This window comes from Glycine max, chromosome 18 (genome assembly GCF_000004515.6).
Source record: "Glycine max cultivar Williams 82 chromosome 18, Glycine_max_v4.0, whole genome shotgun sequence".
Taxonomy (NCBI): domain Eukaryota; kingdom Viridiplantae; phylum Streptophyta; class Magnoliopsida; order Fabales; family Fabaceae; genus Glycine; species Glycine max.
This window is the reverse complement of record NC_038254.2, coordinates 51,021,556-51,045,122: the sequence shown is the minus strand read 5'-3', so window position 1 is coordinate 51,045,122 and position 23,567 is coordinate 51,021,556. Positions and strand designations below refer to the sequence as shown.

General features: G+C 33.1%; 2 protein-coding genes and 1 non-coding gene across 3 annotated transcripts; 1 reads left to right on the top strand and 2 right to left on the bottom strand.

Annotated features, from left to right (window-relative positions):
- The first annotated feature begins 1,833 nt into the window (after positions 1 to 1,833).
- On the top strand, positions 1,834 to 1,906 carry TRNAK-CUU (transfer RNA lysine (anticodon CUU)). Its single transcript has one exon. It is a non-coding gene; the product is annotated as a tRNA-Lys (tRNA).
- A 758-nt stretch (positions 1,907 to 2,664) lies between these two features.
- On the bottom strand, positions 2,665 to 12,890 carry LOC100306508 (transducin beta-like protein 2). Its single transcript, XM_003552291.5, has 10 exons — positions 12,534 to 12,890; positions 12,312 to 12,417; positions 12,040 to 12,100; positions 11,631 to 11,923; positions 5,908 to 6,047; positions 4,687 to 4,761; positions 4,120 to 4,210; positions 3,557 to 3,760; positions 3,404 to 3,448; positions 2,665 to 3,134 (listed from the first exon to the last, which is right to left on the bottom strand). Exons 1-10 carry the CDS (start codon positions 12,720 to 12,722, stop codon positions 3,049 to 3,051), a joined length of 1,290 nt encoding a protein of 429 aa, XP_003552339.1. The 5' UTR covers positions 12,723 to 12,890; the 3' UTR covers positions 2,665 to 3,048.
- Positions 12,891 to 18,121: 5,231 nt separating this feature from the next.
- LOC547660 (2'-hydroxydihydrodaidzein reductase) lies at positions 18,122 to 20,962 on the bottom strand. Its single transcript, NM_001249125.2, has 4 exons — positions 20,791 to 20,962; positions 19,689 to 20,216; positions 19,018 to 19,210; positions 18,122 to 18,585 (listed from the first exon to the last, which is right to left on the bottom strand). Exons 1-4 carry the CDS (start codon positions 20,909 to 20,911, stop codon positions 18,444 to 18,446), a joined length of 984 nt encoding a protein of 327 aa, NP_001236054.2. The 5' UTR covers positions 20,912 to 20,962; the 3' UTR covers positions 18,122 to 18,443.
- Positions 20,963 to 23,567: the final 2,605 nt, after the last annotated feature.

The window sequence follows — 23,567 nt, the reverse complement described above, 5'->3', positions numbered from 1 at the left end:
GGAGTCCCACAAAATATATACCATTTTATGGAGGGCCTGCATACCATGACTACCATCACTACGTTGGTGGAAAAAGTCAAAGCAACTTTGCCTCAGTATTTACCTATTGTGACTACATTTACGGGACCCATAAGGTAAGCTTCATCTTTTTAAATAATTGGTTTAAGCATTATTAGTTACAAATTATGATATTAATATCTGCTATTCTACTTTTAATAAATAATTAAAAATAATTCATAGGAATTATTCAATGTTTCTGCAAAAAGATGGCTCACTATAACGAGGCTACTATACCCTACTTTGCAGGGATACCAATACAGAAAGCAGATGCGCAAATAAAATTCTACTAATACCTTCATTGCCCAAAATTACAAGATGGAGTAGCTGTGCTAAGCTTTCAACTTTAATAATGGCTATATGTTAAATAAATAAAAAAAAAAGTTGAGATAAACATTTAATTCCTACCATATGAAAGATGAGCATTTAAAAATGGCCTTATATTACAAGATGGAAGGATTAGGTGATTTTGATACTACTTCTATGTTCACGTCCAAGTGTCTAACATCTTAAAATTCAGAGTAATTTAGGTATAAACTGCTTTATATATTTTATTTTTGTGCATCTATATATCACTATCTATTTATATATGTTTCGTGCTGCTTAGCCTCTGATTCTATAATCATATATCTATCCATACATTTATTGGCCTTATATATTGCAACTTTTTTTATTTAACTAGATTTATATTCAACACCGCAGAAAATTAAATTGTATGGTTCAGATTTTCTACATTTCGGCTTAAACTCTTTATGTGAAGTTTGATTCTTACACCACATTTTTTATGTTGCTTCTAAAAATTAATATATGCGATCATAGAGAGGAGAGGGAACTATATGGGTGTCAACATTCATTTGTGTTGGCACCATTTTTAAAATAATTAAAAGTTTTGAAAAAAATACAAAATAGAAGATATTTTAAAATTGTTTTATTGTACTTTTGATTTCTTTGATTTAAACTATATGTAATTTTAGTCTTTCAATTTCTTTTCAACCAAGTAATTATTTCTATTTTTAAATAAATAAATTTGTTTTTTTTTAATCCTTCTTAGAAGCCTCAATTTATTTTCTTTTTATTCAAAATCTTTACAAATTAACTCAATTAAATCATTTTAAACCTTTTATATAAGCAAAAAAAAGGGCTGCAGATTTTGAGAGGTTGAGCAATAATTATCTCATTAAACATTTTTTTTTACTTTTTTAATATCTGATTAAACTCGACCCAACATGACTATATAATAAATATATGATTAAAAATAACAATTGCCCAATTCTTTCTACGTGTTGTATGTGAGAGATTGAGTAATAAAAAAAGTAAAAAAAAAAAAAAAATCTAAACTCTCACTCTCATTTACTTACAAGCCGCAATAGTTTATTTTAGTTTTGTAGATTGACTCAATCTAAAAGTTGTGAGCTGTGAATTTTTTTTTAATGAATATAAACTGAGTTGTATAATAATGAAGCCAATGGATACTAATGACTAGCTTATAAGAATTAAGAAACAATGAAATAATGCTGAATTACGAATTTTGAAATACTTTTTTTCTTTCAGAGTTAAAGAGGTGACTATTTTTTTTAATTATTAAACTCAATTATTCAATTCAATCAAATTAAGATCTGAGTTAAGTTGCTTAAATAAGAGCTAAAAGTAAATGAATTTAATCAAGTTTATTTGAGTTGGGTTAAAAAATTGACTAAATTTAACTTAATTTGGATTAAATACAACCCTAAAATTATCACTAATTGATATACGAAATAGTACGAAATCTAACCTAAAGCCCGTCTAGCTCAGTTGGTAGAGCGCAAGGCTCTTAACCTTGTGGTCGTGGGTTCGAGCCCCACGGTGGGCGTTTTTCTTTTTATTCTTATTGTGACTCTTAATTTTTCATTTCATATTCACTTTTCTGTTGGCACCAAAAACAAATGATTACTTTTTGGTAAGTACTGCATAATCTAAAACATCACTTCACGTTTTTACTGGACCTGAACAACAACTTCCTTTACTAGATCAGTTGTTGGCTTTTATCATAATAAAAATATTAGACTTAAATACATTTTTATTTCTACTAAATACTTAAATACTTAATTTTTACATTTATTTTTTAATAAATTTTTAATTTGTGTTAAATTTTTAATAAAATAATAGATTTATTTTTAATCTTTATTATTTTATTTTAATCCTTGATAAATTAATAAATTTTATTTTAATTCTGACTAATTACAAACGACAAAATTATTAGAAAACAAAAACAAAATTGACTAAAAAAATATCAAGAACAAAATAAAATTATTATTTTATTAAAGACTCAACACAACCAAAATTTATTGAAAAATAAATAAAAAATTAAATATTTATCAAGAATAAAAAATATATTTAATCCAATACTTTGAAGTTTTACCGTACCTGAACAAGAGATAGCTGGATTGTTGGCCTGTATCATTAAGGGAAAAAAAAAAAGAAAAAAAGATGTGCAATGAATCTCGTTGCAATTTGCAGTTATTTTCCAATGCAACCACTTCCAAAATTTCAAAATTGGATGGAATAATGCCTTCATAATTGTCCTGAAAATATGAAAATGTTTTTTTTTCTTCTTTAAAAGACAAACTGTAGCCACTAGCAACATGTCCATTATGTTCTCTTCCAAAGTTACTAATACACTATTCTCGCATCACTTCATCATTTCACGTCAGCCTCTCACTAGCACAACCAAAACCAACAACATTATCTCTATGCCTATATAAATTATTAGTCACAAAAATTCGGAAAGATACAAGTCTAAGCAGCAACTGAAGGGCTTGAATCATTTCAGCTCATCCTAGTTTCTCATTCAACTTTCCAATGATACCATGCAGCTCTAATCAAGTTGTGAAGTGCTTGAACCAACTATGAAGAGACCAGGTCCCAGAACTTTTGAATCATCTCTCTTTAACATAAATTAGTTGTCAGCGCATGCATAGGCATGCTAGATGGTTGGTGCAGTATCATAGTGGTTCATGATGAAGGGATAGATGGAGATGCCCACAACTTCACTTTCTTGTCAGCACTGGCTGTGGCTAAAACCAAAACTTGTTCATTTCCTGCAAAAGGCACCACAACAATAATAAGCAAGACAACAAAATTACATGCTGGTTAGCATACCTTATAGGCATCATAATATATAATCACAACTAAGAACAATGTCATTTTAAATCAAATTCATTGTATGTTATCTAAATTATTTTGTAATATCTTCTAACACTGATTAGCAAACAAGATACAAGAAACAGATTTGGCAATAATGGAAATTTCTTGAGAACAATAAATTAGGTAAAGAACCAAAAGCAATGGAGTCAGAGTAGCAGCTTACCCATTGGAATGGGTTTAGGAGCCCATGAAATGCATGAAATGTCACCTGCAAGTGAAGAAAATAATCAAGGAGTTGAAGATCACAGATAGAAAATTACTTGTTTTTTCAGTTGCAATTAAAGGAAATATCAAAATGGTGGATGCTTGGACATACTATCATGGGCTTTTTCAGCTGTATCCAGAACCTTTCCAGTCTCAACACATAACCACTGCAGTGTGGAGCCATGGGTCGCAGCCAAAATTTTTCCATCAGGGGAAACACTCAGGCGGTCATAGTGCAGTGTAGTACCGGAAGAATCATGAAGAGGAATTAGGAACACCTTCAGCGTCTTCGGATCCTCATCAAGATGATAACGAACTTCAGGATAGAAGGAAAATAAAGGTGAGAGGAGTTGAATTAATTAACAACCTAGTCCTTAAGACAGCACATATGAACATTTGGAACCCCGGAGAGGAAAGAATACCCTTAATTGATCAAATAACAAGCCCATTTATCAGGCCAAATAAAATAACATGCAAAAGAAAACATGCCCCTTTTCAGCCAAAGATTCTCATCGAAGTACTGTTTGAATTCTTCATTAATAACATGGCCAAATATCTTGTCTAGAACCATTAAGACTATTTGCAACTCCAGGCCGACTTCGACATCAAGTGTTTGCTAGAAAAATAAAACCAATTCGATAAGTAAAAAATAATCATCTTTCAAAACTTGCTTACCATTGATATTCCATAGTCTCATTGAACCATCCTTGGATGCAGTGATTATTTGCTCAGAGTTTGGCATAAAGCATAACCAAGTCACAGCACTCTGACACACAAGTAATAAGCATATTAATCATAGTCGAAAAGATGATAATAGGAACATAATCTTTATTATTTTTATTTAAATTGTAAGTTTCTCTCTCACACACACACGAAGAGAGTTAATATGACTACTTTTAAAAACAGACCATCATCTTTACTCTTTTGTTTAAATTAAAAATCACACACATGCGTGCACGTGTGCAGGCAGGCATGCATTCATGAAAATTGTGTCATGCACATCATGCTCATGAAATTTCCATTAATCCAAGATATTCTAATGTAATACATGAAAATATAAGACTACTGCATAAAAATATATGAAAATTAATGTATAATATACCTCTTATATAAACAAAAATGCAATGCATTTGAAGGAAAATATAATCTTCAAACTTTTTGGCTTGAAAAGTCTATAAATGTAAAATTGGGAGCTTAAACTAAATTTTAAATAACTTCAAAATAATAATGCTAATATTAAACCTTATGCCCCTTAAGCTGCATAACATTTAAAACTTCCTTCACAGATCCATCCTTAGCATATACAATCTCCCAGATCTGTCAAACATTGTAAACAAGAAAAAGTGGAGATATTAAGTAATCTTTAAAAAAAGAAGCAGTAACATTCTGATAAAAGTTGTCAATCAGAAAATATAATAAAAGACACATTAATTATACTAATGATGCATTGAGAAGCTCCCTGAGGTTATCTAACAAATTATTAGACAACTGTAATAATCTCTATTCATGTCAAAGACGAATTAAAAGTGGTTGTAGTATTAACCTCAGTTTGATACAGCTTACAATGTTAACGCTCCATTATTTTCCGTCACAAACCACACAAAGGATATTTAATTTAATTGATTCTGGTTTTCACCAGTTGTACAGTGCAGTTTCAAGTGCCACTATCTTGGTTCTGGAGTAGGCAGATTTATTGAAAGATTACAAACAAAAATTGAGGATTAACCAATTTGCTGATCATTACACACAGCTTTCTTAGACAAGCTAGTCCTATGATCAATTGTGTTACTTTAACAGGCTATTATCTGAAATTATTCTAAATTTTCAATTGGACTGGAACATCAATTTTTTTTTTGTCTAAAGAGATCCATGCACTGCCTGAAACATTATGTGTTCTGACATCAAGAATAGTACTGAAAGAATCCATATTCTTCCTTCATCCCCTAGTCTTCAGTCATCATCTAACAGACTCACTGCTACATGTCAGCAAGTTATCCTAATAAAACCAAAGAGTCACAAGGGTGCATGTTGGGTTTGTAGGTCAGGGTCAACTCGATGAGTCACCCAATCAAGGGTGCATGTTGGATGGTCTGTGGGTTGAGCTCAACTTGGTGGGCCATGTCTATTGGCTTAAATGGGGAAGGACCCATGTCTAATGCAGAGTGTTATATATCACATGCCCCCTTTTCTCTCCTTTTTGCTTTATGGAAAATATTCTTTGCAATCCCGACTTTTACATTTGTTAAATAGATGAAAACAGACCACTTGAGTCTCTAAAGTCAAGTTTCTTCCTTGTATCCATTTTTTTATCATTGGCCAGTGGCCACACAATATTAAAAATCATTTGGGCCCGAAAAAATTGTTGATTGACTGTTGATAAAATTAAAGTAAAAGGTGTTGTGCATACATAAGATATATTAGTAATTAATAATAAATTAAATAGATTTGCACATTAAAGCTCACCTTCACGTCTGCAGTAAATGCTGCTGCTGCAATAAAACGACCATTGGGTGATATAGTAGCCATGTTATTTTTCAATTGATTTGTATCAACATGCCCAACACTCTTCCCAGTTTTTCCATGCCAAAGAATGATGTCAGTCCCTGAATTAGAAATCAAATTTAGAACAGGTTGTAGAAAGCCATCATCAAGCATTAGATCTCAGCATAAAGACAGCGACAGTGATTTCATCAGCAAATTAAAATAAGAGTATAATACAGTGCATTTGATTTAGTGAGTATTAGAGTATTCTTACCCCATTGTATTGACTTTTACTTACTGTTAGTGAGCTGTCACCATCTGTAAGGTAGTTACAGTTACTAACTGTAGTTAGTTAGAAACTGTCAGGGTTAGTTTACAGTTGAGAGTTAGTTACAGTTGAGTCTCTCTATATAAAGAGATGACACTGTTGGTTGTAACTCTGTCTAATCTTTTTCAGATCAATGATAAACACTATTTTACTTTCAATCGAATTCTAACATAGTATCACAGCTAGGTTGCGATCTGCAACAATTTTTTTGGGGATTTCCTCATCTTTTTTATCTCTTCTTCGGTTTCAATCTCTGTTTTTCCCCTCCTCCTCCACCTATCTCCGCTGTGCTCGCAATCGTGATGACTACTCCAGTTAACACCGGTGGTGACAGTGGTGATATTCCACCAAACGATGACCATGTGCAGCTGATTAACCTCCATCGGCGAACACGAACTTCAATCACGTCATTACAAGAAGCTTGATGCTGTGAGTTATCTCTTCTGGAAATCACAGGTTGAACCTGTGATTCGCAGCCATCGTCTTCTCCATTTCATTCAAAATGTGCAGATTATGTTTGCGACGATTACTGATCGTGATGCTGGTTGCGTAACTGAAGCTTACCGTGCCTAGGAGCAACAGGATCAATTGTTGCTCTTGTGGCTTCCATCCACCATTTCTGCTTCAATGCTTCGCAAGTTCATGGGACAACAGTCACAATTATTTTCATGCTCATACAAATGCAAGAGCAAGGCAGCTGCATACTGATCTTCGCCAAATCTCCCTTGAAGGCCAATCTGTTTCTGATTTTCTTTCTGCAATACAAACATTGTTGGCTCTCTTGTTGCTATTGGTGATCCGATTTCTGTGAAAGAACACATAGACATCATTATTGAAGGTCCACCAGAGAATTATGATTCTTCTATTGCTTTCATCACGAATAAATCTGAGCTTCTTTCTATTGATGAGATTGAAACAGTGCTTCTTGCACATGAATCTTGCATTGAGAAATTTCATAAGAAAAATGTTGCTTCTATCAACATTGTGTCCACTTCTGCTGCTCCCTTGAATTCCAATTCAGATTCTATTCAAGCTACTCTTGTGCAACAGAATCAAAATCAGCCTCAAAACCCTAATCAGAATTAGTAGTCAAATTATTCCCAAAATGATCAGAATCAATATCAGCAGTCTAAATTCAATGGTGGTCGTGGTGGCCACTTTGGTGGATGTGGAGGTCGTTTGGTCGACATGGTGGTCACAGCTCTATTCAATGCTCCATCTGTTTGAAGTTCCATCTGTTTTAAGTACGGACATGATGCTGGCAATTGTTGGCATAGACCATCTTCCTCTTTCTATCGCACAACTAATCTTATTATGACTCAACAAATGCAGCCTATACAAGCTATGCTTCAACCTATGCAAGTTCCTTTTGGCACACAGCAACAGTATGCACAAAGCTCCAGTGCAAAATGCTCCCATGCTCAACAATTTTTCTGCTCAACCTGTCTCTCCACAGCAGTTGCAGCAACAAGCTTACTTATGGACTGCTCAATCTGTTTTTCCACAACAGCTGCAGAAACAAGGCTACTTGGGAAACTCTTCACAAGCTCCTATGATTGCCAATTATCCTATTAACTATATTTCATTACTGCCACAGTCAGCTCCTCCATCATCTACTACTCCTAATCAACCACAAGCTATGATTGCTGGATCCACTACTACTCCCTCTAGTAGCTGGTTTCCAGATTCAGGTGCTTCCCATCATGTGACCTCAAATGTTCAAAACATTCAGCGGTGTGTTCCCTTTGAGGGATCTGATCAAGTCATAATAGGAAATGGTCAAGGTTTGCCAATTAATTCTATTGGCTCATCTTCATTTTTATCTCCATTCAATTCTAATGTTATTCTTAAAGGAAATCTCAGGGATCCGATAAGATACTTCTCATCAAAGGAAATCTCAGTTCTGATGGTTTGTAAAAATTTCCCAGCTTGCTCTCAAGTCCTTCTTTCAATGTCAAGACAAGCTCTCTTAGGGCTAGGTCTAGTTTACATCATTCTCTTGTAAATTCTGCCTCTGTAAATTCCATTACTTCAAGCACTTGGCACTCTAGGCTAGGCCATCCTAGTCTGCTATTCAAAAACTTGAAATGCAATTTTGTAAGATTCCATTTATCAATAAAAGTGAGCTTGATTTCTGTTGTTCATGTTGTATTGGTAAAGCACATAAACTACATTCTCCCTCTTCTCACACAACTTACAATCAACCACTTGAACTCATTTTTCATGACCTTTGGGGACCAGCTCCCTTTGTTTCATCTACTGGGTATAATTATTATGTTACTTTTGCTGATGCCTATACTAGGTATACCTGGATTTTTCTGCTTAAAGCAAAGTCTGAAACACTGATTATTTTCAAAGAGATTCAAGCAATGGTTGAGAAACAGTTTGGTTTTCCTATTAAAGCTGTTCAAACAGGCTGGGGGGGGGGGAGTTTAGACCTTTTACTTCCTTTTTACAGCAGTTAGGGATCATTCATAGGGTGATTTGCCTCACACCCATCGCCAAAATGGTGTGGTTGAGAGAAAACATAGACACATTGTTGAGCTTTGACTTACTCTCTTGGCCAAAGCTCTTCTTCCTCTTACCTATTGGGATCATGCTTCCTAACCAGTGTTTTTCTTATCAATAGACTCCCTACTTCCTCTCTTAATTTTGATATACCATTTGTCAAACTGTATAAACAGCAACCTGATTTTCATTTTCTAAGGGGGTTTGGGTGTGCTTGTTTTCCACTCTTAAGACCTTAGAATCAAAATAAACTTCAGTTTAGATCTCAAGAGTGTATTTTTCTGGGATATTCACCTGCTCACAAAGAGTACAAGTGTCTTTCAGCAGAAGGTAGAATTTACATCTCTAAGGATGTTGTGTTTAATGAGTCCAAATTTCCCTGCCCTAGTCTGTTTTCCTCTCCTTCTTCCTCACAATCTTCTTTAGAGTCACAATTTCCCACCACTACTATACCTACTGTGTCTGTTCCTCAACCACAAGCACCTATTCCTATGGTTGATAACTCTTCCTCACACATGTCTAATTCCCAGTCCAATCAATCCTCTCCTACTTCTCCTAGTGAGATTCATCCTGTACCTCACACAACTTCTATTGCTTCTACAAATTCATCTTCACCAAATTCTGATCTACAAGTATCTCAACCAGAACAAGCTGTTATTTAACCCATTGTTCAAAACACACATCCAATGCAAACTAGGTCTAAGTCTGGAATTGTTCAGCCTCGAATTCATCCATTGACTGACCCTACATGGTTAGCTGCCGTGAAAGCTGAGTATGACGCCCTCATCTACAATGGTACTTGGACCCTAGTTTCTCTACCTCCTAACAGAGTTCCTATTGGTTGCAAATGGGTTTTCAGATTTAAAGAGAATCCTGATGATACAGTCAGTAAATACAATGCCAGATTAGTGGCCAAAGGGTTCCATCAGCAGTATGGAACTGACTATACAGGGACATTCTCACCTGTGATAAAGCCAATAACAGTGAGATTGCTTCTCACTGTTGCAACCACTTATGGCTGGCCATTACAACAGTTAGATGTAAATAATGCTTTTCTTAATGAGATTTTGGAAGAAGAGGTGTACATGCAGCAACCTCCTGGTTTTGAATCTTCCACCAAATCTATGCTCTGCAAGCTTAATAAGGCAATCTATGGTCTTAAACAGGCCCCTACAGCCTGGTTTGATAAACTCAAGGAGACACTTCTGAAGTTTGAATTTAAGTCCAGCAAGTGTGATCCCTCTTTATTTGTCTACTCCAATGGGTCCTCAACAATCTACGTGCTTGTTTATGTAGATGATATCATCATAATAGGGATTAATCTTTCCTTAATCAAGCAACTCATCTGATGTCTAAGCTGAATACTGTTTTCTCTCTTAAAGATCTTGATTCTATAGACTATTTCTAGGGAATAGAGGTAAAACATCAATTTGATGGTTCTATTGCTCTCACTCAAGGAAAATACATTAGATACATGCTGGCCAAAACCAATTTGACAGAAGCAAAACCTATTTCTTCACCTATGGTTACTGGATGTAAGCTAACTAAAAGTGGATTTGATCCACTCACTGATCCCTACACATACAGATCTGTTGTAGATGCACTTCAGTATGTAACTATAACCAGACCAGAAATTAGCTTTCCTGTGAATAAAGTCTGTCAGTTCATGAAGGAGCCTCTTGAAGATCACTGGGTTGCATTTAAAAGGATACTAAGGTATCTTAAGGGTACTCATACATGGGGTCTTGATCTAAAGCCAGCTTCTGCACCTTTCTCCATCAATGCATTCTGTGATGCAGGTTGGGCCTCTGATCCTGATGACAGAAGGTCCACTTCTGGTGCTTGTGTCTACTTTGGTCCTAATTTAATATCCTGGTGGTCAAAGAAACAGTCAGTTGTTGCCCGCTTGAGCACAGAGGCTGAATACAGAAGCTTGGCCTTAGTTACTGCTGAAGTATCCTAGCTTCAATCTCTTCTTTATGAACTTGTTCCTCACAAACTTCCTGTTTTTCATTGTGACCACACAAGCACCGTGGCTCTGGCTCATAATCCAGTCCTTCATGCTCGTACAAAGCACATGGAGCTAGACCTATTTTTTGTGAGAAAAAAGGTTCTAAATAAACTACGTCAGGTAGTTTATGTTCCTGCTACTAGTCAGTATGCAAATATTCTTACCAAAGCTCTGTCTTGAAGTAATTTTGAAGTGTTCAGGGCCAAACTCACACTGTGTGATCCCTCCAATTCTTCTCGGTACCCACCATGAGCTTTTGGAGGGGGGGGGGGGGGGGGGGTATTAGAGTATTCTTACTCCATTGTATTGACTTTTACTAACTTTTAGTGAGCTGTCACCAACTGCAAGGTAGTTACAGTTACTAACTGTAGTTAGTTAGTAACTTTCAGGGTTAGTTTGCAATTAGTTACGGTTGAGTCTCTCTATATAAAGAGATAACATTGTTGGTTGTAATTTTGTCTAATCTTTTTCAGAGCAATGATAAACACTATTTTACTTTCTCTCAAAATGCCAGATCCAAATTTTATTTAACAATCTAATTTTTCTTACTCAGAAGCACCTCATTAGGTGAGGTAAGACAGCATTGGCCACTGAGACCTTTGCAGTTTTTAGTGGTCAAATAAATATGTAGGTTTTAGAGAAGCAAAGGCAACACAAACAGAAATGTATACTCTATTTAACTTTGTGGACCTTTATCCATACAAGCATTTCTTTTTCCACAACCTAATTCTAATTAAAATTGAAATTCCTTTCATAATTGCCACATACTATTAGATGAGAAGACCCTGAATATATAAATAAATTATGATAGAACAATTTCTGCATAGATTCTAATGGGCAATGATGTCGTAAAGATACCTTCTGAACATGAGGCAACAATTGTACTTCCATCCGCAGTGCCATAAGTTGCGGAGGCTCCAAACATAGTAATTATTGATTTCTTATCATGAACTTTGTGATGCTCCCACTTAATTTCTGGGAGAGGAAGCTTTGTTTGTGGTTTATCTTCAGAGGTTTTAGGTTTCTCTTCTCCATACATGTATAATGAACAGCCGGACAGAGTATAAGACGCCACAACAATGGAGGATGCATCATCAGAAAATGCAACTGCTGTTGGATGACCACCGGCTGGCAAATTAATCCTCAGAAACCTGCAAAAGAGTTGATAGAATAAAGTTTATGCATATGAATTACCAAATATGATTGACATCGATTGAGATGACATGCATATGTATCAACTATCAAGAGGCTCTTGAAATTCACATACTTGAAACTTTTACTTGAAGCATCATCCAACTTAAATACTCTCACAACTCCATCAGCACAAGCTGTTTGCACAGACAATATAAAGTAGGAAGTAAGAAACAAGTTTCATATAATGCTCAATTGCTTGTACAAGTGAAAAAAATATAAAAAATAGAACAGGTAGGAATCTTAGGTGAAAGGAATTAGGATCAACAATGATGCATGCAAAATAAATGTTATTGTGATCTATATATATATATATATATATATATATATATATATATGGTGAAATACCTGTTGCCAAATTTCGTCCATCGGGGGAGAAGCATATCCCTGTCACTGCATCACCATGACCCTTCAAGGTATTCAAATCCAACGGATGATGTCGCTTGTTTTGATCCTAAACAAAAAGAAAAAGGTCAAGCCAGGCTAAAAAATCAAACTTTAAAACAAATCACATTCCTAAAACCACAGCAGCAACCTAAGACTGACAAGTGGGTAAGAATTGGAACAGACCTTGTCGGAGGAATGGGGTTTGGAGAGAGGCTTCTTGGGAGGGGCTTTGGAGGATAAGGGTTTGGGATTGGGATCGGCGATAGATTGGATTTCGGATTGCCGCTTCCGGTAGTAGGTGCTGAAAAAGAGAAATGCGATGATGGCACCCAAGAGAAGCGATAACGCTACAATGGGTAACGCTGGATCCATTGTCAAAGTGAAGACGAAGAAATAAGGGTTTGGTTTTATTATGGTTTGGTACTTGGGTGCTGCTGCTCTTCTGTTGCACTTGCACACGTGGATTCTTAATTTGCATGTCACGCGTTCCTTTCCCCAACTGGACGGACTTCTCTATCACTCCTTTTTAAGTTGTTGTCCCTTCCAAATTATACATGAAATGAAATCTCAATTAAATATTGAGACAGCTTCAAACCCATCTTCATGCTAACTTGCACATATGCTATGACATACCCTTTTACTTCCACATTCGAAAATTAATTAATTAATTTATAAGAATATAAAAACGAGTTTAATATTTATGTGTATTTACTGTCTTTATTAAAGTTTGTACATTATTAATTAATCAGAACTTTTTTCGTATATAACACTTTTTTTTGTCATAAATCAAGACGACGTGAAGGTGACTTATGATCAAAGCATTCAAAGTATATTTTATATTTGGGTGTTACTAGGTGCATCCAGCATTATTACTGATGCACCCAATATTTTTTAAAAATGTTAAAACTATCTCTGCGCTTTCTTCGCATTTGTGATAGGTATGCGTGAGGGTGGTCCGTAAATCGTACGGATCAAATTGATCCGTAACCCTTTTACGGATCAAGTTGATCCATATATTGATATTAAGCACATACGGATCAACTTGATTTGTAAAAATCTTACGGATCAAGTTGATCCATATGATGATATTAACCGCATACAGATCAACTTGATTCGTAAAAGTCTTATGGATCAAATTGATCCGTAAGGCTTCTACGGATCAAGTTGATCCATATGTTGATATTAAGCACATACGGATCAACTTGATCCATAGAATCCTTATGGATCAACTTGATTTGTATGTTGATATCAAACACATACGGATTAACTTGATCCATAAACGACTTACGGATCAAATTGATCCGTAAGACTTCTACGGATTAAGTTGATCCGTAAAAGGCTTATGGATCAACTTAATCTGTAAGCCTTTTACGAATCAACTTAAAAGGCTTACGGATCAAGGGTATTTCAATCTTTTCCCTTTAAGTACTGGGTGCACCTAACAACACCCTTTATATTTCTAGGGTTCCTAAAAGCTACTTAAGTTGGTGGATGATTCCGTATTATCATATGGGTCATTTTCTTGTATTGCAGAAGGAGTGTTTCTTTGTGACATTATTAGTTGACACTTTGGTTTTCAACCATTGGAAGGCAAAAGCACTAGTTTGAGGTCTTTTTAGAAACTATTTACCAAAAGAGGATTGTTTTGAAACTATCTACCGGGGGAGTCTGTTTTTATTTGTATTGTGCCAAAGGCAGGGGCGCAATTCAATCGGGAGCTGACAAGTGACATGAATTTGTTGTGCCAAAAACTTTGCGCAATGGGTTGCTACACATGCAGTGGCACAACCACTTTTAGACCGGCTATGACAGTGTTGACTGTTTTGGACAGCACGTAACCAGTTGAAAAGGTGTTGTGACATGTCAGTTGGAGCAACCCTTTGCTCAAATTACCTAAGTACAACGTATTGCACCATTACTACCAACGCAATACATGCCTATATAAGCGAGACACACTTTCTGTTATATTTCTACATCTCTCCAATTTTCTCTCTCTCTATATTACAACTTTATTGATATTTCTTTTGTGAGGTGAAAATCGGTAATATATTTATTAATTTTTTTTTATTAATTTGTATTATTTTTTTATGTAATTATAGTTAATGAAAATTATTGATGACATTATTGATTTATTTTGTAGGTTTTATTAAAAAAATGAGTTCTTCGATTATTGTTCTGGTTTATTTGAATGAAAGAATATTTTAAAGTGACGATGTCCTTAGATTTGAAGGTCCTAAAAAAGCTATTCAAATTAAACGTGGTGTAACTTTTGATGGGTTAAAAAAAAGAATTCCTGATAAGGTAAAATTAGATAAAAATGAAAGTATATCTATTATGACTTGTCAATTTTTAGTTGCAGGTAAATATATTGCATTGCAAATTTGTGACGATGAAGATGTTGAAACAATGATTGAAAGTTTTCAACAACAACAAGAAATGAGTGTCATTGAATTGTACATTGAAGTAGATGTTGTCGGTGCTTCTGCGTTGAATATGGCAAATTCACTATTATCATATGGGAATAATATAGCTGGCAATGAATCAAAAGTTCAAAGATTTGTAATAAATTTAGATAATGATTTTGACAATGATGATTACATGATATCTAATTCATATGTTGAATACTCTTTGGATGAGGAGGAAGATATTGATGATATATCTGATACAGATGAAGAAGGTATATTTAATTAAATAATATTGTAATCTTATAATATTTTAATCTTATATCTAATTCATAAATACTTTTGAGAAAAAACCCTATATTAAGATTTATTTGCAGGTGGAAGTGGGACTGCATTTTAAAAATCTGTTTCTTATTATAGTAACATTAATTGGAGTCATCTGGATGAAGAAGACATCTGTGATTTCGATATGGGATCAACCTTCAATATTGGTCAAGAGTTATTTGTTGGCATGAAATTTGAAAACAAAAATGCAGCAAAAGAATGCACTGCAACAGTATGTTATGAAGGTACACCAAATTTTTAAAGTTGTTGAATCAAAATCACAAAAATATGTTGTTTGCTGCGCAAATCGAAATGATGACATCCCATGACCTTTTTATATGAGGGCAATTGTATCTAAAAAAACTGATACATGAAAAGTTACGCAATGGGGGGCCGCACACGTGTTTGAATACAAGTATAACACAAGACCATGACAAACTTGATTCTGATTTGATTGCTACGCGTGTAGTAGGTATGATTTTAACTATTTTAATTATTCATGTTTATTTATCATTGATTTGGTTTATGTTGATAATTAATTTTTGTTTAGTAGTAAATAAGACGTAGACAAATGCATGAAGTTATATTTATAATAAATTCTATATGTATACCTTCAAGTATTGGCAAAATTAATCAATCAAGGAAATAATATATATTTTTTACTCAAATTGAAATTCTGGTTCATACATTTTTTTTCAAGCAAAAGTGGAGGTATGCAAAGGCATTACAAAAGAATCAAACATCCCAACAACAAGATTAACACCTTTAGTTCTATCTATCATCTAAATTATACCCCTGATTTATTAGAAAAGAGGGAAGAGAGGAAATTAAAACATGGGGTTATAAAACCAAACTCATGGGAAAAAAAATTTAACTATCATTTGAATCTATAGCTAGAGAGGTTATTCCTATTTCTAAAAACATTTTCAATAATAATGCGAGGGATAGAATCTCACAACAAAAATCATGTACATGGAGACCTAGGAAGGCAATTTTATCTACGCATGTTTGCCTTCCCTGTATATGTTTGAAAAAGTAAAATTCATTTGCTTTGTGACATTGGTTTTCGATATGTTTTAGAAGAAATAAATCTTTTCTACCAATATGGTTTAAGCAATTAGTAAAAGAAATTATCATTGTGGTTCAGGCAAGGCCGTGTACAAACATTTTTGGGCCTAAGACAAAAATGTTAAAGAGGTCTTTTTTTACGAGAATTTTAAAAAGACTTAATATATTATATAAAATATCAATTTTTATATTAATCTTCTAGCTTTTTTAGCTGCAAAATTATTTATCAGAGTTTTATAATCAAGCAATTCTAACACTTCACTTTCAATAGATAAAATAGCTAACTCATTCAATCTATCTTGTAACATTGTTGGTTTTAGATATGATTTAAACAATTTTAATTTTGAAAAACTTCTTTCAGCAGTAGCAACTGTTACAAAAATTGTCAATAAAATTCTATATGCAATGTAAACATTTGGAAAATAATTTAAAGTTTTAATATAACTCAATACTTCTATTGGTGTGCTAATTTCTTCTCTTAGCACTTTCAAGTCTGAAAATAAATCAAGACCATCAATATTAGAGTATTCATTAAACCTTAAAAACTTTTCAAGATTAATACAATATTTTTTAATTCGTCCTCATTTAAAGCTTTAATTTTTTTGGAATAAAATAAAAAACCAAAAATAGTCTCATATTGTAAAAATTGTTCAAATCGTGTCTCAATAGAAAAATTAACTAAAAAAATTAACTAAATATTAAAGAAATATAAATAAAAAAATTAACTAAATATTAAAGAAATCTAAATAAACTAAAATCTAAAATAAACTAAACTCTAAAATAAACTCTAAAATAAATATAGAAAATGATGATCGATGAACAAAACGATAGAACCTGAAATTGGAAACAGACAGAGATTTTGTTTGTTTAGATGTTGTGTCAGGCGCAAGGGTGTTACGTGATACGTGTTGTATTGCTGCGTACCCAGAGTCATGCCCGTGAAATGAATCGTTCTACCAATCCATTGGGATGGAGATGAAAGGCTCCGTACGCGGGACGTCGGGATGTATACGATTTATAGGCGTTCAAAATCCAGACGATGTCAAATCTAGAGAGGTTGAGCTGCGGAGACAAAGTTTGATCAATAGACAATAAGTTTCATTCAAGGGAAGGAGAAGAATAGATTTTTTTTTATGAACAGAGGATGAGGAGATGAAAAAACGTGAAGAATGAAGTCTGGAAAGTGAGATACGTTAGTTAGAGAATTGGGATGGGTTAAAGGAAAGCTAATAAGGATTTACTTTTTTGGGATAAATAAAATACTTTAAATGACATTAATTGTGATATTGGTTAATTTTTTAAAAAAATGATATTGATTGACTAATTTTTAGAAAAGAGAGAGATTCTAAATTATTTTATTTTGATCAGTTAAAATTTATTAATAGTTAGTAATAAAAAAATTTTAGGAGCCTAAAATTTTTTTTTTGGAGCCTTAGTCTCATGTCTAATTTGCCTTGCATCTTGCACGGATGGGTTCAGGTTTTTTATTTGTTAAGTGATAAAGCAAATTTATGTGTTATTTGTAATTTTGATGAAAATGATAATTTTTCTAATATTACTGTATTTTAAATTTAAATAAAAAATTGTAGATATTATTGAAACATCAAAAGTACAATATAACCTAAATATTATTTACTATTAATTATGAGATCATCTATTTAATGTCAAGACATAATCGACATTACAATTTTAAGGATCTAACACTTAACCATTGGCCAAAAGTTTAATTTAACTTATTTTTATTAAAATGTTATTGATGCATTTGTAATTTTCAATGTATCTTTATCATAATTTCCAATGAAGACTTTCTTATTCTTAATTTAAGATAATGCAGCAAATAATTTATAATGAACATAAAAACGTGAAGATTACCGACATGTTTATTGGAGTAAAATTGGATTTGATTTTTTTTAAATAATCATGCATAAAATAATAAGATATTAGGATTGAGTCTTTTGTGTATAAAAAAAATTATTTGAAAGAAAGATTTACTAAAAAAATAATAAGTTAAACTCTGTGAATAATAAGTTAAACTCTCTCACAGAAGATTAACCATTAACAAAAGACAAAATTAATAAATACTCACCGAGGTTAGGGAGATAAGGGGAAAAGGTGAAAATTACATTGTTTTTTATTCAGACAAACCAAAAGAATTATTTCCCTGGTCAATTTATTAAGAAAACATCATGCATTAAATGGAGTACATGTCAAGAGGCATCATTGCCAGGGATCTGAAAATAGTACGAACTAACAATCATCTTCGACAATTTTATTTTTTCAACTTCGTGGCTAAAATCGATTAAAGGTAACCCTTTTCCTTGCAGCATTCAATTGCATCCGTAAATATGTCCTCAACGCTATACTTGAACTCAAAACCAGCATCCACAAGTTTCTGGGAGGTTAAATGTGGTAACTTGGCACCTTTAATTTCCTTCACCTCTCTAAAGGAACAAAACAAATTAAATATTAGTTATACAATGAGATCAAAATGAGATACTACATAAGGTTTTACAAAATTATCTACAACTGTAATAATTGGGACCACAACCTTAAGATTTTTGGGTTCCTGTGATCACAATTGCAGCCAATTTGTTTGCAATGTTAAACATGGTAACGAATCAATTTGGTTTCTCTGTTGTCCCTTTTCAAGTTATTCCTATGTTGTTCATTCAAGACTACGTCGCATAACAGTTGTGGTAATATTTAATCGTAATCATCCGTAATCATTTTGAAGGGACAACACATGGACAACTTGGAAAGGGATAATAGAGAAGCCAAGTCGGTAACTAAATCATAATTGTGACTGCAATTTAAAATCTTGATGATGTATATTTAACAAAGCATTTTACAGGAAGGAGGAGAATAGAACTCACTCTAGTGCTGGTATTTGATATTCTGGGTATTTGGCTGAAATAATTTCAGCAATCTCTTCAATAGGCACAATGAATGGTGAGCAATTATATCTCCCTTTTGGGTTAGGATGCTCAAGCAGGAAGATATGTGCTCTAGCCACATCATCCACATGTACCATATGGTAACGAATGACACCAATTTCTTCCTTTTTGCCTGCACAACATCAATTTCATTTTACCAAGGATTTATAAACTGTTTATATTGATAAAGTATATATTGATAAAGTAATTCCATGCAGTCCACATAATCAGAAGACATATAAACTGCTCCCTCTGTTGAAGCTGATTTTCTAGTGCAAAACTGCTATAACGATCAATCACTAATGTAATCCAGGACACAAAATTACATAGTCCAATGCACAAATAAAAAAACTATGTGAGTGATGCATTGAGTTTAACATGAGTACAGTTGAATGCAATTGTAATCCAAACACACCATTAGTCTTTATAAACTGTCACTCGCTTTAATTCTCAACTTTACAAAACTTTTATTTAGTTCCTGAGATTGATGTCTTGACTCTTTTAAAAGGGGTTGAACTTTTTCAAAAGTGTCATAGTAGACCATCAAATGATTCAAATCAAACACAATTTAACATGAAAAATAAACTTGAAGAAACAGGGCAGAATCATACCTAACACCAAAAGCAGTGCTCTTTCAACAGAATCAGGAAGCTTGGGACAAACAAAGCGTCCAACAACAAAAGGAAGCACAAGAGTGGTAACTTCCAATCCATTCTGTTCTCCAAATTCAAGCACTGCCTTCTCTGACAACACCTTTGAAACTGCATAGGACCAACTAAAAGGCTTCACACTCCTGAGCAAATCCACATCACTCCAAACACTCTCATCCACCACATCTTTCTCTTCTAGGCTGCTGAAGGAAACAGTGGAGGCGCTAGAAGTGTAAACAACCCTCTTCACAGTCTTTGCTTTTAGGCCTGCTTTCAATATGCCTAGTGCTCCATCAATGGCTCTTTTGGTCACCACTTCCTCTGGCTCGTTCACCGCAAAATCAATTGGGGTGGCAGTGTGAAAAATTCCAACACAACCCTCAACTGCTGGACCAAAACTCTCTGGGTCGCTGAGATCAGCGTTGAAAATTTTAAGCTTTTCTGATGCACCAGGTAGGTTTGTGAGGAAGCTAACATCTCTCTTGCGTCCTATTAATGTCAAAACAGAACAAAAATATATAACCTTGTCTAAACATCAATTGCTATAGTTTTAGAGATACCACTTTCTGCATCGTCATCTAGCATGTTTTGAAACTCGTTAAGGATGGAGTAAAAGCTATAACTATTAACTTCTGAAAACTACTTCTAAAACATGATACTAAACATGCTAATCATCTAATTGTTCTCCCATTGCAACCGGAGTTTCGCTTCCATATAATGAAGATTTGCTTTAAAAGCCAATGTAAGTTATAAGTTATTGAGGTAAAACTCTAATTTTGATCGAAAATGACACCAAATGTATTTAAAAACTTGCATCTAAGTTTTGTTTTAGTAATAATAATAAGGACAAAATCATAAAACTTAGATGTAGTTCTTTATGTTTTTAGTTTGCCCTGTGATTAGAATTGAGTTTTCATCTTTATAACTAGCGTAATAAAGGTTTGCATTAAGATCATCATAGATTATTGAGGTATAACTTCAATTTTGATAAGAGAATAGCACCAAAAACAACCTTATGAAAGTGTACCTAAGTTTTTTCTTAATAACAATAAGGCTTACTTACCTGGGTCAGATCTTATAGTGGTATTAACAGCATATCCATGTTCAAGGAGGCTCTTGATTATCCATGAACCAAGGAATCCTGTGCCTCCAGTGACACAAATTCTTCCTTTTCCCTCTCCCATTTGAACACTCTTGCTGTGGCAGTGTTTACTTTTCTTTGTGCTATCCTCAACTTCTAACACGTTTGCTCTGCTTGCTTTCTTTGTGTGTATATAAATAACAACAAAACAATGTTGGTTGGTGGCTTTTGCTATCATCTGAGGTCACTTTAGTGCTGCTATTGACTATTCTTTCAGTCAAACATAGCGACGTTGAATGAACTACATAGATATTAATTCGTTTTTCTTCATTCAAAGAGACAAGGTAGGTGGCTTGGTGTATTAAGAAATAGAGTACCGGTACATGTTAATACTTGATAGTGTGTCTCATCTTGGATCTAACAAAATTAATTAGGGGGTATTTAGTTTGATTGTTTTTTTATTTTCTGGAAATAGAAAATGGTGATGAAAATATGTTTGGTTGAATTTTTGTTTTTATTTTTAGTGAAAATATTTTTCTAAATGAACCAAAATCTGAGAACAATAAAATCTCATTTTCTGCTGAAACCAAAAATCTCATTTTGCATAAAATAAAAACGTGTTGGTAGGAATATAATTTTAAACAAATCTAAAAATATATTTTCTTTTGAAAATGCACTTTCAGTGTTTTTATTTCTTAAAAACAGAAAACAAGAAATTATTTTTAGAATTATAATCTTTTAAAAATAAAAATAAAATTAAAAAAATTAAAACAGAAAATAAAACTCCAAACCAAAACACTCTTAGTTTCTCACAATAAATCAATGTTCCAATTCTCACTAAAAATATATTCACATTTAGTCTTGAATCATACCTTGAAGAGTCATCTCTAAACTACAAAAGAATTATCCATTCTATACCAACAAAAACTCATAATCTATTTTAATATTCAAATACTCCTGTCAATGTTACTAAAGAAAATTACTCAATACACTTTTTGATATATTTTTTTTATCACAAATTCTATTATTAATTAAAATTTATTAAGAATTATAAAATCAAAAAGGAATCTTCAAATATGAAATCAGATTTACAAAAATTTAATTCATTGTTTGGTTCAGTAGAAACTTAGCGGAACAATTAAAAGGGAACGGAAAGCATGCGTTTTTTAATCTCTTCCATCGTTTGGTATGATCTGAGTGAAGAAGGAACGAAAAAATATACATGCGCTCCATCAGATTTGGGAAATAATTGTAAGGATTGAAAACAAGAGAAAAAAAAACTTATTATATCTACATTTATTAGTTTTTTATTTCTTGTTTTTTCTTTCTCGGAAGTCTCTACTAGCTAGGAAAATGTTTTTATATATATATATATATATAAATAGAAGAACAAATATGCCAGATATGATCAAGTCATATGCTGAGAATTATATACAACTACCGAAGATTAGCTTGTTGATGTAAATATTCCAACTAGAATAACAGATTTTACATTTTGTAGACAAATTTCACAAATCCATTGGCTTGGAAACGTTAAGATTAAAGAAAAAAAAAACTAGAGAGCATCTTGTGCATTTTTTAAAGAAAAAAACAAGGAGGAAAAGAGAGTAAAAAAGAAAATAAAGTGGGGGAAAAGTGAGTCATTCAATCCCAAAGTTAAACATGTTACTAATTATTAAAAAATTATCTACTGAGTTGACTTATGCATATATATAAAACTTAAATTAAAGTATATTTCACAATATATTTTAAAATAAATAATATTATTAATAACATCATGTTATAAAAGAGTATTATCTATTTTCTTAAAAATTATTAATATATATTTATTTAAAAAGTAAATTTTTTTATAAGAATATAGGACACATTATTCTAGGTTGGAATAACTTGGAACAAACAAGACCAGTGGTCCTCAAAAATACATATGGGTCCAATTTTTAAAAGGTTACATAGTTCAACTCATTCACGTTTAGGGTCCTACTTTGAAATTTAATTTTATGTCATCTAATAATTGAGTCGTTGAGTATATGAAAGTTATATTATTATACTACACAAGTTAACTATTCACAATATTAATATTGCAATGATAATTCGATCTACCCTATTTTATTCCACATTTTAGGTCTTGATCAATTTTTTGAGTCAGATAAAAATAAAATAAATCTATCTTAACCTGTTGTACTCTCATCCCTAAACCCTAGTTTGTACCCTTTGCATTTGACAAGTCATCTACATGGACTGTCTTCTGTCTACTTCTAGAAGGGGGAGTGATCCCCCAACTTCATCATTCATTTATGATTTATACGATAAAGCTAATCAGCACCATGTCTCCACTCATACAAAATTATCATGTTATGATACCTGAATCACCCTATTTTTCCTACTAAGATACCGTTAGCTAAAGTGAAAAAAAGTAATTGAATTAAATAGAATGTAAAAATGTAAGTGTTTTATCTTATTTTACTCTTGATTTTATTCACATTCCATTCTCTTTCTTTGCACATTGACGAATCCTAAATTCATCTTCTGCAAAATGTTGTAATGTGGCAAGAAGGAAATATGTCCTAGGCCTAGCTGTTGGCATTGGGCAGAAGCAGCCTTGTCAATTTATATATATATATAAAGAAATTCTTAAGCATCCAAGTCAACGGATTTGTGAAATTTGTCTACAAAGTATAAATTATTTTCTTCCAGTTTGAATATCTACATCAACCGGCTAATCTTCTGGAGTTGTACAAATTGGACTTTGTTTTTATTCT